The sequence below is a fragment of the Manis javanica genome, chromosome 5 (genome assembly GCF_040802235.1).
Source record: "Manis javanica isolate MJ-LG chromosome 5, MJ_LKY, whole genome shotgun sequence".
Lineage (NCBI taxonomy): Eukaryota > Metazoa > Chordata > Mammalia > Pholidota > Manidae > Manis > Manis javanica.
The window spans coordinates 117,468,692-117,481,851 of NC_133160.1; the positions used below are offsets into that span (position 1 = coordinate 117,468,692).

Sequence of the window (13,160 nt, forward strand, 5' to 3'; positions counted from 1 at the left end):
AACCACAGTTCTGTCAGCAATGCAGTCATGAGGATAAACAGCCGATTTACTTACAGCCAACCTGTACCCACTTTTCAGTACCGGTCAGTAAAATTACAGGAGATGTTCAATACCTCATCATCAGTAGGCTTCGTATCCTTGTCCCTGATTTTGACCAACCGCAGGCTTCTGTAAGTGTTCTGAGCACATTTAAGGAAGGTGAGACTAAGCTCTGCTGTTTGGTAGGTTTGCTGTATTAAATGTATTTTCAACTTAACAAGTGATATTTTCAACTTAAAATGGTTTATCTGGATGTAACCCCATCATTAGTTGAGGAAGATCTGGATTTAGATCCTGCTCAAGGGGAAGACCAGCTCAAGATTCATGAAGATTCTTTGTTTCTTTTATAAATATGTCTACATTTTGTTATTTTTTAAAAACATGAATGATACTACTAGTTCTCAGCCCTTCTGCCTTTGCAATGGCCTTTATGCCTTTGTCTTTGTTATTTTATTGGAACGTGTAACTTGGGGGGGGAAATAGGTTCCCAAGCAGGGGCAAATAAACCTTCGAGGCCAAAATCAGTCAAAGGGAGAAATAAAGTGTGAGAAACCCATTTATTGCTTACAAGCAGTTGTCTGGTCCTGCTTACCTATGTCTCTTGTGATCCAGCTACAAAAAGATGCCATCACACCTCTCCAGTGTGGGTGCAGTTGCTCAGCACCTGACTTCTAATCACCTATTGATATGGAGATGCACTAAGGGCAGGCAAGAGATTCTGGAAATATTGCAGTTTTACCCACAGAAGAGAAAGAGGCATTCTTAGTCTGTGCTCCATGTCTGTTCAATTCTCTTTAAACTTTAAGATTGAAATGAGTACAACACCTTGTGTCTTGCTTCCCTTTACCTGTGATCAAAATTTTTTAATCCATTTGAAAGATGTGTGGGGGTAAAATTGTAATATTTCCAAAATCTCTTGCCTGCCCTTAGTGCACCTCCATATCAGTAGGTGTTTCCAATGGGTGGAGAGAAGTAGTCTATCTCCATATCAGTAGATAATTAAAAGGGTGAGCGAGGACATATCTGGACTGGAGAGGTTGGATGGGCCCCCCTTTTTTCTGCAGTCAGGTCACAATGGACATGGGAGAGCAGAAGTGGATGACTGCTTGTAAGAAATAAATGGATTTCTCCTACTTTATTTCTCCCTTTAACTGATTTTGGTTTCAAAGTTATTTTGCCCCAGGATTTTCTCCCAGAGATACAGTGTGGCTTTCTGAGAGACGCAGGTTTATATGTAGAGATTCAGTTCCAACAACTCAACCCCAATACTCATTCTTTTGTCTTCATCTGGATTTTGAAATGGAATCTCCTGGATTACCAAGGTCCTTCACCTCCTTGAGGGAATCCTCAGAGTCTATTCACCTCTTTTCTTCCCAGGATTTTATTTCCATTTTGTTTTGATCTGTAGTGGTTAACCTTAGTATTATTTCCTTCCAAAGTCAGCTATACATTTATACATGTATTTGTTACACTTAATTCAGAATTTCTTAGTCTTGAAAACTTAATATGTATGTATTTCATGGTTTTACAAGTAGGCAAAATAGGGAGCAACAGCCCCATAACATCCTCCAGTCCAATCCATTTGGATTATGTTAATGGGCATGACTGTTTTCCTTCCGTTGATGTCTTCTTGTGGAGCTTGGCTGATGGGAATTTTAACCCAAACGTTGTTTATAGTTTCTATATTCCACACTGTGGGTAAAATTGCAACATTTCCAGAATCTCTCACCTGGCCTTAGTGCATCTCCACATCAATAGGTGTTTCCAAGGGGTGGACAGGAGTAGCCATCTCCATATCAGTAGGTAATTACAAGGGTGAATGAGGGCTTATCTGGACCAGAGAGGTTGGGTGGGGGGTGGGGGGTGGGGGGTGGGGGGTGGGTGTGGGTGGGGGGCCCCTACTTCTGCAGCCGGGTCAAGAGAGGCATGGGAGAGCAGAAGTGGATGATTGCTTGTAAGCAATTAACGGGTTTCTCCCACTTTATTTCTCCCTTTGACTGATTTTGGTTTCAAAGGTATTTTGCACCAGGATTTTCACCTGGAGTTACACACACGTTTACCTTGTCAAAGCAAAAAATGCGAGACAAAGTTAAACAGGCAAGGCAGCCTTCATTCAAGACTATTGCAGTGGTCAAGTATGCTGAAACAGAAAAGTGAGAGGTTTATAAGTGTGGGAGTGAGCTAGTAGAAAAGGACTGGAGCATGTTATGGGGCTGTTGCTCAGTGGCATGTATCAAGCACAGTGTGTAATTCTTCAGTTTGCAAATGTTCTTTCTCTGTGATTAGACCATACATGTTTGCTAATTGATGCTTATCTTTATTAGGCTGCTATGCTCCTAAAGAGATTGGGAAATGGGAGCACTCTGCCTTGCTCCCAGCTTTTCAAGAAAGATTCTTAGGTCATAAAGTTGGAAAGAGGCTTTTAAAAAGATCTACATCCTATAGGGGCAGAGAAAAATTTATAATCGCAAGTTTTCCGAAGAAGTATTCTAAGACTTCAGGGGCCTAGAGTCAAGAAGAAACTTGTCTAAAGTTTAGTCAAACTGAAAGGAATATTAAGGTCTTGGTCAACCTTGTATTTAATTATTGTTAATTATTGGAAGATTTTTAGAGGGACAAGCATACTAATCTTTTAATTCATTTCCATATGTGAAAGTGATACAAATGTGCACAGGGAACAAGTAATTTTCTGAATGATTTATTGAACAAAAGTTAAAGAAGTAAAAAAAGAACCCATGGAAGAAGTGAGAGAGTGAAAGAAACAGAATTTCTGGAATGGTCTCATTTCTGAAATGCAATTGCAGTCAACTCTTGAGGCATTATTGACAGAAGTTATGGTGAGAAGTTTAATATTTAGATAAATTAGGACCTAGAAAAAATTTTGACAAATAGAAAATCAATCTTATAAACATCACCTGGTTGTTTTAAAAGTGCTATTTTCTATTTCTTGAAGTTAATTGCATTCTATATACCCTTGCCCACCCCACAGCCCACTCTCTTATTTTCCTGACAGCTCTATTGTATTTTAGAGAAAAACATATCTAGTCAGATGTTTTATGTTTATAGTAAAGCTTAGCTATCTAGCTATGCTTAAGGCTTAATCTTTCATTACGATAACCTAGAATGCTTTTATGTACCTTTGTATTTTTTTAAATTTGATAGACGATATATGTTTCAACAATCCTTTCTCTGAAATAGTCCTGAATTTGCTCTTTGTAAGAGTTTTATATCATGGTCCTATATTCTAGATTAGTTCCTCATTGTATTGTATCGGGATGATTATAAAATTTTCTAAATTTTCTTTTCTTTTCCATGGATGTTATTTATTAATAGTAGCATTATGTCCTCATTTCCATCTGAACTTAACTGAGGTGTTATTTTTGCCCTAGTCCAGTCAAGTGCAACTGCTTACAGTTTCTTGATTGTGATACTCGTTCTTGCATTTGAGTCTGTATACCTGCCCATTTCCTTTCCTGACCTACCATCTGTGTGATTTCACACTCATATCCTCATCAGACTCCTCCCCACACCCGCTGCTCCACTCCAAGTATTTTGTTAAAACCATATTGTTCCTGCAGGAGTAGAGCCCAGTCATCTTTATTATGTAAAAGAAGCCAAGTGATTATGATTCATGTATCTACTAAACTATTTTTTGAGATTAGTATTCTGCAATTCTTAACTGTCTGCCTATTGGCTTAAGTATTAAGACATTTGTATCCTAGTCCTGGCTTTGCCAACATGTGATCTGAATTTGGGCAAGTCCCAGACCTCTGTTTCCTATATGTACAAAGGGAGAATATCTGTTCCCTTTGATAGAATTGCAAAAAATCAAAATTGGGGATATCAGGATTAACTGGCTATTATGAAAGGCGTTTGGAGATAATGTAGAGCACTATTGAATTTCCTCATCTAATCTTTGCATGTAGTGATTTACCTGTTCTTGAGATGCTTGAGCTGTTCTGCTGCATGGTTTTTACTAGGGAGAGGAAGTACTAATGTGTGTTGTAGATATCTGGGATGTGGTGGGAGTAGAAGGTGGTGGCTGTGTGCTGCTGTCAGCAGCAGAGGTGTTTCCAGCTGAGGCCCTGTTTGTGGTGGCTGCCACGGGGGTTGTGGTGATGGCATTTGTTACAGGTCTTGTGGTGGTGGTCTCCGCTGTGGTGGCTGAAGCAGTGGAGTTTCCTTCAGAAGGTGGTGTGGTAGCATCTGGGGAGAGAGTGGAAATCACAGGGCTTTCTGTGGATACTGTAGAAGCAGTCGTGGCTGCTGCAGTGCTTGTTTCAGGTAGAGTAGTACTATCTGCTGAGGCAGTAGTGGCATCGATGGGGGCAGTCATTTCAGGTTCTGGGGTGGAGGAGTCCAGTTCAGTAGTTAAGGCTTCAGATGTAGTGGTAGAGATGGAACCTAATGGAGCTGTTGTGGCAGCTTCAGGGGTAGTGTCACCTACAGAGTCCACTAGAGTTGTAGCTTCAGTGGTTGAAGAACCAGATTCAGCTGTGGGGGCCGAAGTAACTGGGATGGTGGTGGCAGTACCTGGCATACTTGTACTGACAACAGTTGTGGTACCTGAGGCTGATGGTGTGGTTGCAGTACTTGTGGAGGCTGCAGCTGTGGTGGTGGTGCCCACTATAGGGATCGTGGTTGCAGATGAAGCAGTTGTTGCAGTTGTAGCCATAGATGTGGTGCCTGTTTCTAAGGTTGTGGAGTCAGCTGATGGGGCTGTGGCATCAATAGGTGCAGTTGCGGCTTCTTCAGCTGGAGTGGTGTCAGGACTTGTGTTTTCTGCCAACTCAGTGGTGACCGAATTCCCTGGAGTTGTAGCATCAGGAGCCTGAGTGGTGGTTTCACTGTTGGTGGTCAATGTACCAGGCTCAGTGGCAGAGGCAGAAATACCTGGTGTGGTGGTGACAGCACTCGGTACTGTAGTGGTGTCAGAAGGAGACGTGGTACCAGTGGCTGAAGGTGTGGTGGTGACACTTGTGGTGACATCAACCCCTGGAGTTGTGGAGGCTGCTGTGGTTGTGATGGTAGCTCCTCCAGTGGTTGTAGCTGTAGGTGTGCTTGTAGCAGAACCAGTGGCACTCAGAGCTGTAGATGTGGAGTCTCCTGCTAAGGATGTAGGGTTAGCTGTGGGGCTTGTGGCATCAGCAGATGCATCTGTGGCAGCATCAGTGGTTGTGTCATCTGTTGGTTCAGTGGTCACCTCTTCCCCCAGAGTTGTAGCTCCAGAAGCCTGGGTGGTGGTTTCACTGTTGGTGGTCAATGTACTGGGTTCAGTGGCAGAGGCAGAAATACCTGGTGTGGTGGTGGCAGCATTCAGTACTGTAGTGGTGTCAGAAGGAGATGTGGTACCAGTAGCTGAAGGTGTGGTGGTGACACTTGTGGTGACATCAACCCCTGGAGTTGTAGCATCAGGGGCCTGAGTGGTGGTTTCACTGTTGGTGGTCAATGTACTGGGTTCAGTGGCAGAGGCAGAAATACCTGGTGTGGTGGTGGCAGCACTCAGTACTGTAGTGGTGTCAGAAGGAGATGTGGTACCAGTGGCTGAAGGTGTGGTGGTGACACTTGTGGTGACATCAACCTCTGGAGTTGTGGAGGCTGCTGTGGTTGTGGTGGTAGCTCCTCCAGTGGTTGTAGCTGTAGCTGTGCTTGTAGCGGAACCAGTGGCACTCAGAGCTGTAGATGTGGAGTCTCCTGCTAAGGATGTAGGGTTAGCTGTGGGGCTTGTGGCATCAGCAGATGCATCTGTGGCAGCATCAGTGGTTGTGTCATCTGTTGGTTCAGTGGTCACCTCTTCCCCCAGAGTTGTAGCTCCAGAAGCCTGGGTGGTGGTTTCACGGAGACTGGTCAGTGCACCAGGTTCAGCAGTAGCAGCTGAAGTCATAGTCCCTGCTGCAGTGGTGCTAGCAGGTGCCACTGTGGCACTAGTGGCTGAGGTTGTGACTGTACTACTGGTGGTAGTGTCCACCTCTGGCCCTGCAGAGGCTACTGCTATTGTGGTGACTGTTCCCACAGGTGTTGGGGTTGAGGACCCATTAGTTATAGCAGCCGTGGTTGTGAGATCTGTTCTCAAGGTTGTAGAGACCGTAGCACCAGTTGAGACACCATTAAGTGAAGCTGTGGTGGCAGCTACAGTGGTTGTATCATCAGCTAACTTGGTGGCTTCCTCATTCACTGGGGTGGAGGCTTCTGTGGCTGTGTCATCTACTGCCTCAGTAGTAGTCTCATCTACTGGTGTGGTGGTGGCAATACCAGGGGCACTGGTGGTTGTCACTGAACCAGAAGCCATGGTAAAAGTTCCAGGTATTTCAGTGGTGGCAGAAGCAAGAGCTGAGGTAGCAGTGGATGATAATGAGGGAGTACTAGCCCTGGTGGCACCCATCCCTAGAGCTGTGGAGGGTGTTGCAGTTGTGGCTCCAACAAGTGTGGAGGTTGTGGCTGCAGCAGTGGTGGCAATGGCTGCAGGGGATATGGTGCCTGTATTTGCTGAAGCTGTAGAGGCGGCTTGCGTGGTGGGACCACCTGCATCAGGGAGAGTGCTGCCATTAGCTGTGCTTGCTCCCGCTTCTGAGGCCTCTGTGGTAAACTCAGGTGCAATGGTGGAGGTGGAGGTTAAGGGGGCTGTGGAGCCAGTCCCTGGGCTTACGGACATTGCAGTACTGGAAGAAATAGACTCTCGGGATGTGGACTCCACCGGAGGTGCCCCTGAGGTCACGCCAGATGTGGGGGCAGCTGTGGTGGAAGCAACACCTGTGGCTGAGTTAGTGGCTGACGTCACTTGGACCATGGTGGCAGAGCTGGGGGATGGACTTTCAGGGCTTCGGGTGGTTGCAAAAGATCCCTTAGTTGCTGTGGCAGTTGTACTAGTTGTGGCAACTGTCGTAGACGTTTTGCTGTTGGTTATACTGGTAGTGATGGTGGCTAATTGAGTAATAGCTCCAGGTGTGATAGTGATGGTGTTGGTGGGGCCATCAGCTGTAATATTTTCACTGCCTGTTGATCCTTTAGGAGCTTTTGGTTTTTGACAGGGTGGCCGATGAGTCAACTGGGGTGGTTTCTGCTGTGGCCGCTGAGCTTGGGGATGTAGGATACTTGGCCATGGTCTTGGTAGAGGTAGATGAAATTGAGGAACCTTCCATGGGCAATTATGTGGTTGATTTTTTTGTGGAAAAACGAGTTTAGTTTGGTGAGATTTAGATGGAATATGTGATAGAAATGATTCTGTGATTTTTTTACTGAGACATTTTTTCTGATGAGATTTGGATCCTTTTGGTTTAGATGATTTCATCCTTTTTTCAGCAAGTGATTTCCTTTCCTTAGATTGTTTTACAGTGTTGCCTGCTGGGGGTGGTCTTTCTATTCCTTGAGACACAGGTTTCTTTACACTTTTCTTAAGAGGGTTAGTCAGTCTCTCTTTGGATTTACTTAGCCTTTTCTTTGCAGTTAGAGGGGTGGGCTTTTTTGTAGATGGTTTTTTAGATTTTTTCTTTGTAAGAATCAGTTTTGCAGTCTCTTTACCTGCTGTGGGCTGTTTCTGTGTAGATTTCTTTTGAATTTTCTTCTTGGCTAGAGATCTTTTTGGTCCTGCTTGAGCAGATTTAGATGGTTTGAATAGTTTTTTGGCAGCTGGTTTAGATTTTTTTAGGTTTTTCTTTTTGGCCAGAGTTTCCTTGAGGGCTGGAGGTTTGCTTTCTTTTGTTCGATTTGACTGCTGCCTGGTAGTTTTAAACAAGGAGCTTTTAGGTTTGTTCGGTTTTTTCTTTGAGGCTGGTTGTGTTTTTAGTTCCGATTTAAGTGCTTTAGGCTGATTCACTTGTTTTTTGGCAGGTTCAGTAAAGGGTTTTTTGAATTTCTCTGGCACTTTACTTTTGGCTATAGATGTTTTCCTTTTTGTTGCAACTTTTCTTGGCTGACTGAGCTTTTTCTTGGCAGATGTAGATGCTGCTTTTTTAGAGTCAGTCAGATTTTTATTTTTGGCTTTGGAAACTGCTCTTGCTGCTGTTGGTCCTTTTATGACTGGAGTTAACTGTTTCTTTTCTTGGTTTTTTAGAGTTTTCTCTTTGGCCAAATTTTTTTGAGGGGCTGATGTAACTGCTTTTGCACGATTCTGCTTTTTCTTGGCAGATGATGGCTGAATTTTGCAAGATTTAGTCGGTCTTGTCTTTGGGGTTGAAGAAATTTTGGGGGGAGCTTTTATTGTTGTGGACTTAGATGCTTGTTTTGGGGAGAATACAGGTAAGGCTTTCTTCTTAGGTAGAGATGTTTTTGGAGCTGTTCCAGTTGTGGGCTGTTTTAACTGCTTCCTAGCTGGTGTAGACTGGCTTTTCTTGGATTTTTGTGAGCTTCTCTTTGTAGTTGAAGTTCTTTTTGATGCTGCCTTAGCTGCTCTTGGCAAATTCAGCTGCTTCTTGCCAGAAATGGACAGGGGTTTTTTAGATGCATTTTGACTTTTCTTTATGGCTAAGGATGGTTTTGGTGCTCCTGCAGTCTGTTTTGATTGTTTCTTGGCAGTTGTCTTTTGACTTATTTTAGGTTGCTTCAGAGTTTTACTTGCTCTCAGAGGAGGATGCTGTCCTGTTAGAGCAGATGAACGGGGGGTCAACCCTTTCTTGGCAGATGTTGATGTACTTTTCTTAGGTCTGACTTGTTGACTCTGTCTTTGTGAAAGCTGGACAGGTTGTCTTGTGTTACTTAATGTCCTTGCATTTGAAGATAATTGGCTGGCTGTTTTGCCAGTCAGCGCAGGTAGGGCAGGAGCGTGAGACCGTGCTTGAGGTTTCCTAATGACCTGGCTGGTGGGAGATCTGCTCCTTGCTGTTCTAGCGGGAGAGCTTTGCACTGGCTGACTGTTGAATGTCTTCCCTGTTGTCCGGTGCTGGGACTGCTGACTCTCACTGAACTTTAGGGGGAGAGAATAGAAGCTATTACCAAGGGAAAAATTCTATGAATTATTGTTTTGTATTTTCATTTGAGTTTTCTATTTGCTCTTTAGATTGGGAGTACTTTGGTTCTGAGTGTAATATAAATTTAAAATAAATTACACTATAAATTTAAAGCAATGAAGCACAATATGTGGATGATGAGAGAATGTATCGGGGTATTAGTTTCAGTGTTTAGAGTATTTACTAAGGAAATAATAACAAAATACAAAAACATAATTTTAGGAAATCCAATTTGTTGGTTTTGTAAAATACCACTACCAAACCTATGAAAACTTGTTCGTCCCTTAAAAACTGCAGAGTGAAAGTCACTACCATCTCCATTAGAAGTTAACAAAAATCACATAGTGAGGCAACCATGTTACATGAATCTCAGTAAAAATACTGCTGCTAAACTCCAATTTAGAAATAATATAAAAGAGAAGCATTTGGTATTAAATTCAGAAAATTGGATATTAAAAAAAATGCAACAAAAAGCTGAGTTTCTCTTGCTTGTGAAAGCTTTCTCTAAGACATTGAGTGCTGTGGGAAGAATTCTCAAGGAAATAATAGTGATGGCAGAAAAGGCAAGGATCCTTGGGATCAAGCATGGCTGGTTAGATAGAATTAAACAGACACTGTGAAGATCACCTGTGATTCTAAAAGTAGTGGATACTATGCTCTCTGATTAAAGAAAGATATTAGGAACTAGTGAATAAGACATAATTAAATCAGAAGAGCAGAGGAAGGTATATATATATTTATCTCTGTAAGAGATATAAAAGGGAAAAACAAAAGGCCATAAAGGAGACCCAAGCTCATACATAATAGTACATAAAAACCTATTTGCCTGAGTCATATTATAGATAACTCAAATATATGAACTGTGAACAACTGCTTATTTTAGATATCAGTAGAAGAGATCACCTTCCTTTTTATCATGTTTATGTCTTAACTTAAAGAACATATTATAGCTGTTGATCATGAGAACATGATAATAGACCCAGAGGCTGAGTGAAAACTAACTTGAGAGATGTATAAACTCATCCTCTTTTTATACCTTCACAGGGGAACTTGCTTACAATGTAGGTGGTTGGTGAGAGAGTAATAATTGAAAGTCTTGGAATTTCTTTTCAAGTTTAGTTCTATCCCTCCAAACTTATTTAGAGGTTTTCTCATACTTTACCTTCTTCAACTAATAGTCCTTCTCTTCTGCTTCCCTCCTTGTTTTTTCTCTTAATTCTCTTTGACATCTCCCTTTATTTCACCCTTTCTCCTCAAATTTCAGGTGATTTTGAATAGACACATTTCCATGGAGGTTAGAAGTGGAAAAGCAATTGTTCCTGTTTCCATCTTATGTGACTCTGTCCTGTTTTAAAAATATTATGCCATAATCCCATTTTGAAACCCATCTCAGTATTTTGTAGCTCTCAATTTTTAATTCTAGCTAGTTTTCAGATATATAGAATCTTACCGGGAAACAGATGGCAAAGACCAGGATGAGCCCCGTCAAGATCAAAGCCTTCATCCTATCCTTTTAACCCCTGCAAGTAAAGAAACAAGAGTAAAGATTTGTTATATGCTTGACAAGGAGAGAATGAGTTTTACCAAACTTTCCAGTGATACAAAATTAAAATTTAGTATCAGGTTTAAGAATAAAGAAAAATACTCTGTTCCTAAAAGTAAACTTAAAATGTGGATGTGAAGTTAAAAGATATGTTTGTTGTTTGAAGACACTATCATTATTAGAAACCACTAAAAAAGTGGGTTTTTCATTTTTTATTGAATATAGTTCATAAACAATCTTATATTGGTTTCAAGTGAACAACATTAAATCCTCACCCCAACTAGTGTAGTTACTGTCAATACAAAGATGTTACAGAATCAGTAATACCATCCCCATGACCAATTTATATTATGATTGATGATTTTTGTGCCCTTTTATCCTCTTACTCACTTGCCCCAACCCCTCCTTCCTGTTAGCCACCACTTATTTCTCAGTGTCTGTGAGTCTACTGCTATTTTGTTCATTTTGTTTTGTTTGTAAAAAATTAAGTTTTTCAATTTGTTTTGCTAATGAGACTACTATTTTTTCTTTAAATTCTCACCTGATAGGAGAGCTTCATCTTCTATTGGGAATAATAATATTAATAAATTCCTCACCTACCCATTATTCACTCACTGTGTGTGCATGTACATTTGATAACACAAATGTGCACACACACATCCTATTTGCCCTGCCCTCCCAATTCCCATCATTTTGGAAAACCGTACTGGTTGTGACATAGAATTGTAGAAAGATACATGGTGTGCTATTAAGTTGAGCAGCCAACTTTATGGAGCTCAGAGGTGATATGTATCTGGTCTCCAGTGGCACATGGCTTGTGAGAATATGGTGGGATGCTCAGCTTGAGTAGCCGTCCATGTCAACAGATCAACTTTTAGAATCACCATCAGATCTGAAATCACTTGGTATTTCAGTCTAAGTCTGAGCTGAATCAGTTTCCATCATCGTCTTCCACTGTGAAAGTCTCTTCCATGTGCTTCCATGTGTCAGTGAATGGCTCAGTATTCACCCAGTAGTTAGTATAAGCCAGAATCCTGAGTCAGTTTTGACTCCCCCTCTCTCTCTGCCATGTCCATAATCACTAAATCCTCTCTCAATTTCACTTTTTAGACGGTGTTTTGATTCAGTTCACTCGTCTTTATCTTCACCAACTGTATCCTAAGTTAGCATAGTATCTCATATGGGTCATTCCTTAACTCAGCAAATACTTATTGATTACCTATTATGTAGTAGGCACTGTTCTGAGAGATGGAGATATAGGGGAGAACAGAGAGATCCTGATCTATCAGAGTTTTCATTTTCATGAATAACAAAATAGTCTCTTGACTGGCCCACAGCTCTGCTTTTAATTAACTACAGTCATTGTACTTTTTTTGAAATACAAATATGCTTTCTTTAGTTCTTTGGTTAAAACCTTTCACTGGTTTCTCATTGCTCTTTATTCTAAAGCCAAAAAAAAAAAGAAAAAATTCTTCGAGTGGCTTACAAAGCCCTTTGCAACTTTACCTCTCATTAATCTTCAGTCATGTGTCTTAGTCTCAATCACATTGTTTGTGTGTCAAAGAGAGAGAGAGAGAAAGATGCTCCTTTCTTTCTTGAAGGGCTTTACATAGTCTACTGTAGAATCCACTGCAGTAAGCCTTTTTATTCCACCAACTCCAGTCAAATTAGCTAATGATATGTTTATTGTCAATCTAATTTTTATCTTACTGGATAGAATTCTCTCTAGTGTTTGACAAGGAGTATTTCCCCTTTCCCTTGGCTTTTGTGAAACCACCTTAACCTTCTTCATACCTCTCTGAAGTTGTTTTTAGGATTTTCATGGATTTCCTTCCTTCCCTCCCACACTACAGCAATGTCCCTTTGTGTTCTCCTGCCTCTACTTGGAAACAGCATCTATCTATATACTGAACTCTGAGTTTATTGATTGAAATATGTATTTTCATCTCTTTCATGGACATCTCCATTTGGTTGTACCATTGCACATTTAACCCACATTGACCAAAATTGAAGTCGTTAATGCCCTTCAGCCTCTTCTTGATTGAGAAACCCTATTAATAGAGAAAAGATGATTCTGGAATAAGAGTGCTCTAGAAGCATTGCCATTATCTACACAATTACCTGGAAAGGGGTATCGCCTTTGGATCTGACTCAGGACTTGCTTCTTCTTGGTCCAGACAGTGCTTCTAAGACTTGATACCTGCAAATGTAAAGAGAACTAATTGAATGGTTCTTCGATCTAATAAAGCAATCATGTCTTCCATTTGTACCTCCTACTTTTTGCCTATTGGTTGGGGTAGAGAGTTGGGGCTAGGAAAAAAATTGCATATGTGGGATTATTTCAGTTTACTCCTGAAACAATTGTCCTTTGGATTTTCTGTCCCAGGAATATTAAGAACTCTACTTATATTTTACTTGGAAGGGGTAACAATAAAATCTGATAGTTAACAGCTTCTATGTATACCATTCATTTTAAGAAAACTATGGTTCTGTTTCTTACTGGCAATTATGGAATAATTTACTTATTGTCAAATGTTCCCAAATTTTTGGAATTTGATCAACTTCATGTTTTGCAGTTTTGCTTCAATATTTTAAAGTTTAATAGAATTGAAAAGAGAAAGTCTGAAAGAATGTAA

At 41.2% G+C, this 13,160-nt stretch overlaps 1 protein-coding gene across 1 annotated transcript; it reads right to left on the bottom strand.

Annotated features, from left to right (window-relative positions):
- Positions 1-2,721: 2,721 nt before the first annotated feature.
- On the bottom strand, positions 2,722-12,785 carry LOC140849616 (uncharacterized). Its single transcript, XM_073237498.1, has 3 exons — positions 12,646-12,785; positions 10,432-10,501; positions 2,722-8,938 (listed from the first exon to the last, which is right to left on the bottom strand). The coding sequence occupies exons 2-3, from the start codon at positions 10,483-10,485 to the stop codon at positions 4,016-4,018; spliced, it is 4,977 nt and encodes a 1,658-aa protein (XP_073093599.1). The 5' UTR covers positions 10,486-10,501; positions 12,646-12,785; the 3' UTR covers positions 2,722-4,015.
- Between the last annotated feature and the right edge of the window lie 375 nt (positions 12,786-13,160).

Bases quoted from the DNA above. Each gene is read 5' to 3' on its own strand.
- LOC140849616 (XM_073237498.1), bottom strand. From the start codon at position 10,485: ATGAAGGCTTTGATCTTGACGGGGCTCATCCTGGTCTTTGCCATCTGT. The intron at 8,939-10,431 runs GTAAGATTCTAT...CTCCCCCTAAAG, and splicing joins TCTTTGCCATCTGTTTCCCG to TTCAGTGAGAGTCAGCAGTC.